Raw genomic sequence first — 2,684 nt, 5'->3', positions numbered from 1 at the left:
CAAAAAGTTACTCAAGATCTGATATTCCGATTCTTTTTTTTTTTTTTTTTGAGATAGAGTCTAGTTCTGTCACTCATGCTGGAGTGCAGTGGCGCAATCTTGGCTTACTGCAACCTCCGCCTCCTGGGTTCAAGTGGTTCTCCTGCCTCAGCCTCCCGAATAGCTGGGATTACAAGCATGTGCCACCATGCCTGGCTAATTTTTGTATTTTTAGTAGAGATGGGATTTCACCATGTTAGCCGGACTGGTCTTGAACTCCTGACCCCAGATGAGCCACTGCACCTGGCCCTTCTTCCCATTCTTAGAACATCATTTGGTGGTGACTAGTAGGACATCACTATCCCTAAAAGCACCCTGTAACTTTGTCTGTAATATGACACCATCTGCATCCTTACCTGCCTGGACAACCTCAGCCCAGAACTACAGGAATCAAAGGAAATTAGAAACCTCATCCTTTGGAGTAAGCACAGTGCCCGCCCCTTCCCAGGGCTCCCTCCACACCCTGCATTCTTGGGCATTTGAAGCCCACAAACTCGCTGATATTCCCACTTGGTCAGGGCAGCATTGGCATAGTGGAACATTTCTTCTGGTTCTGTGATTTTTATAAACTTTAATGGCTTTTCTTTGCTGGAAGCTGTGCAGGGAATGATCATTGAATTGTCTTGGCTAACTCTGCCTCTGTCCTAATGAATTCTTCTGACAGTTAAGTGTGCAGATATTGGAGGTGTGGCCTGTGACTTTCTGGAGGTTTTCTAATCAGTAGCCAATAGGATTTTCCTTCCTTGGGCTTTCATAATGTTTCCTGTCCTACCTACCTCCTCCTGTAGGAACGGAAGTTTGTAGGTGGATCTGGTCAAGTGAGCGAACGGATAATGGACCTCCTCGGAGACAAAGTGAAGCTGAACCAACCTGTCACTCATGTTGACCAGTCAAGTGACAACATCATCATAGAGACATTGAACCATGAACATTATGAGGTAACTCGGTTGAGTCAAAAGGAGCATATAGTAAATAGGCCTTGTGTCTTTTGCAGCTTCTAACCAGATACAATTCAAGCAGTAGCATAATTAATGCTGTCATGTTTCTGCCTCAGTCTTCCAAATTACCAGCCTTGGTTGACCGACCTTGATCTGTTTTGTTGCCTCACAGTTGCCTCATTGTCTCATTTTGTATGTTTTTACTGCTCAATGTTGTTTAGAAGTGATAAAGATGATTTTTCATGCCTGCTACAAAGACTGCAGCTCACATTTGAGGTAATATTTTGCTTGTGTGTGTCTTAGTGCAAATACGTAATTAATGCGATCCCTCCGACCTTGACGGCCAAGATTCACTTCAGACCAGAGCTTCCAGCAGAGAGAAACCAGTTAATTCAGCGGCTTCCAATGGGAGCTATTATTAAGTGCATGATGTATTACAAGGAGGCCTTCTGGAAGAAGAAGGGTAGGCTGCTATTATTCATGTTTAAACTATTATATGAAGAAATCACACTGTTTTAGGATTATTGAACAGAAGGTATTGAACAGAAACAAAGTATTTTCAAATTGGTAGAAAAGGGGTTAGAAATCTTGGTCTGTCCATTTCCTCATATCCTTGGCCACACATAATGACCCCAAGAGCACCTGTTGGCGATGAGAGGGAAGAAGGAGATCACATCAGTCATAAGGCCACCATTGCCCTGGCTCCTGGCATCTGTCCTGCTTCTTACTTTTTATGAGCAGAGTGAGGTCAGCAGGCACCATGGAAAGAGCACTGCATTGAAGTTACACATTCCAGGACTTCGCTTGCTTGCTAGCATCAGACTGTAGGTGTAAAGTGGTGACAGTAATACCTACCCCTAAGGTGTTGTGAGAATTAAATGAGGCGGGATCTTGGACTTAGAAAGCGTCCCAGATATGGTGGCTATTGTTGATAAGCATTCTGGTTATACCCATCAGATTCCCTCCTGCCACCTCTTCCCTGGATTGGGTCGTTCCCTCCAGCACAGCCCTTCTCTTTCCTCATGTATGCTAGGAGCCAGGGTCATCTGACCTTTTTTGTCATGCATTGGTTGGTCATAAGCCCTTAATGTAAAGGTGATGGAGATGGGTCATTTTCTGTCTGTGGGTGAATAGACATCTTTATATATTCAGTGTGTGTATTTAACAAGACATAGCATCTAGGATTGGGGCCAAGACCAAGAGTTTAAGATTTGCCTTCCTCTTAAAAAATAGTTTATGTATATTTATGTGTGTATGGGTGTCTCTGATGAGCTTGGTCTCGATCTCCCATTGATTTTTCTCCTGGTTAAGATTACTGTGGCTGCATGATCATTGAAGATGAAGATGCTCCTATTTCAATAACCTTGGATGACACCAAGCCGGATGGATCACTGCCTGCCATCATGGGGTAAGTTAGAGCTGGCTGTTCTACATTTTCCAAATTGTGTTGATGTATTGGTGTGGATGCTGTCAAAGTATATTGCTTTGGAATTAAGCTCAAGCAATGATGAATAATGCTATCAAAATATGTAATGTATTAAAATATTGCAGTAATGTTTTGTGTGTAGCACAAGAATACTGGGAAACTTTACTAAAATTGACATCATTTTGAACTTGTACCCATGTATGTCTTTCTCTCACACAAAGGTTACGTGTTGAGGACGGAGTGAAAAAAAGCAGCTAGACAGGCAGTGTGGTAGCCACCCC

The 2,684-nt window shown here is 43.1% G+C and overlaps 1 protein-coding gene across 1 annotated transcript in view; it reads left to right on the top strand.

Annotated features, from left to right (window-relative positions):
- LOC108517832 (amine oxidase [flavin-containing] A) overlaps nt 1–2,385 on the top strand; it is a gene marked incomplete at both ends in the record, with an annotated part of 4,710 nt that extends 2,325 nt beyond the window's left edge. Inside the window, 3 exons of the mRNA XM_017855950.1 lie at nt 828–977; nt 1,281–1,440; nt 2,289–2,385. Of these exons, the coding sequence (XP_017711439.1) occupies nt 828–977; nt 1,281–1,440; nt 2,289–2,385 (407 nt within the window). The remainder of the gene's footprint in view (nt 1–827; nt 978–1,280; nt 1,441–2,288) is intronic.
- Between the last annotated feature and the right edge of the window lie 299 nt (nt 2,386–2,684).

Source organism: Rhinopithecus bieti, unplaced genomic scaffold, assembly GCF_001698545.2.
Source record: "Rhinopithecus bieti isolate Rb0 unplaced genomic scaffold, ASM169854v2 scaffold_42711, whole genome shotgun sequence".
Lineage (NCBI taxonomy): Eukaryota > Metazoa > Chordata > Mammalia > Primates > Cercopithecidae > Rhinopithecus > Rhinopithecus bieti.
Note: the sequence above shows the minus strand (reverse complement) of the source record. Positions and strands in the feature narration are given on the sequence as shown.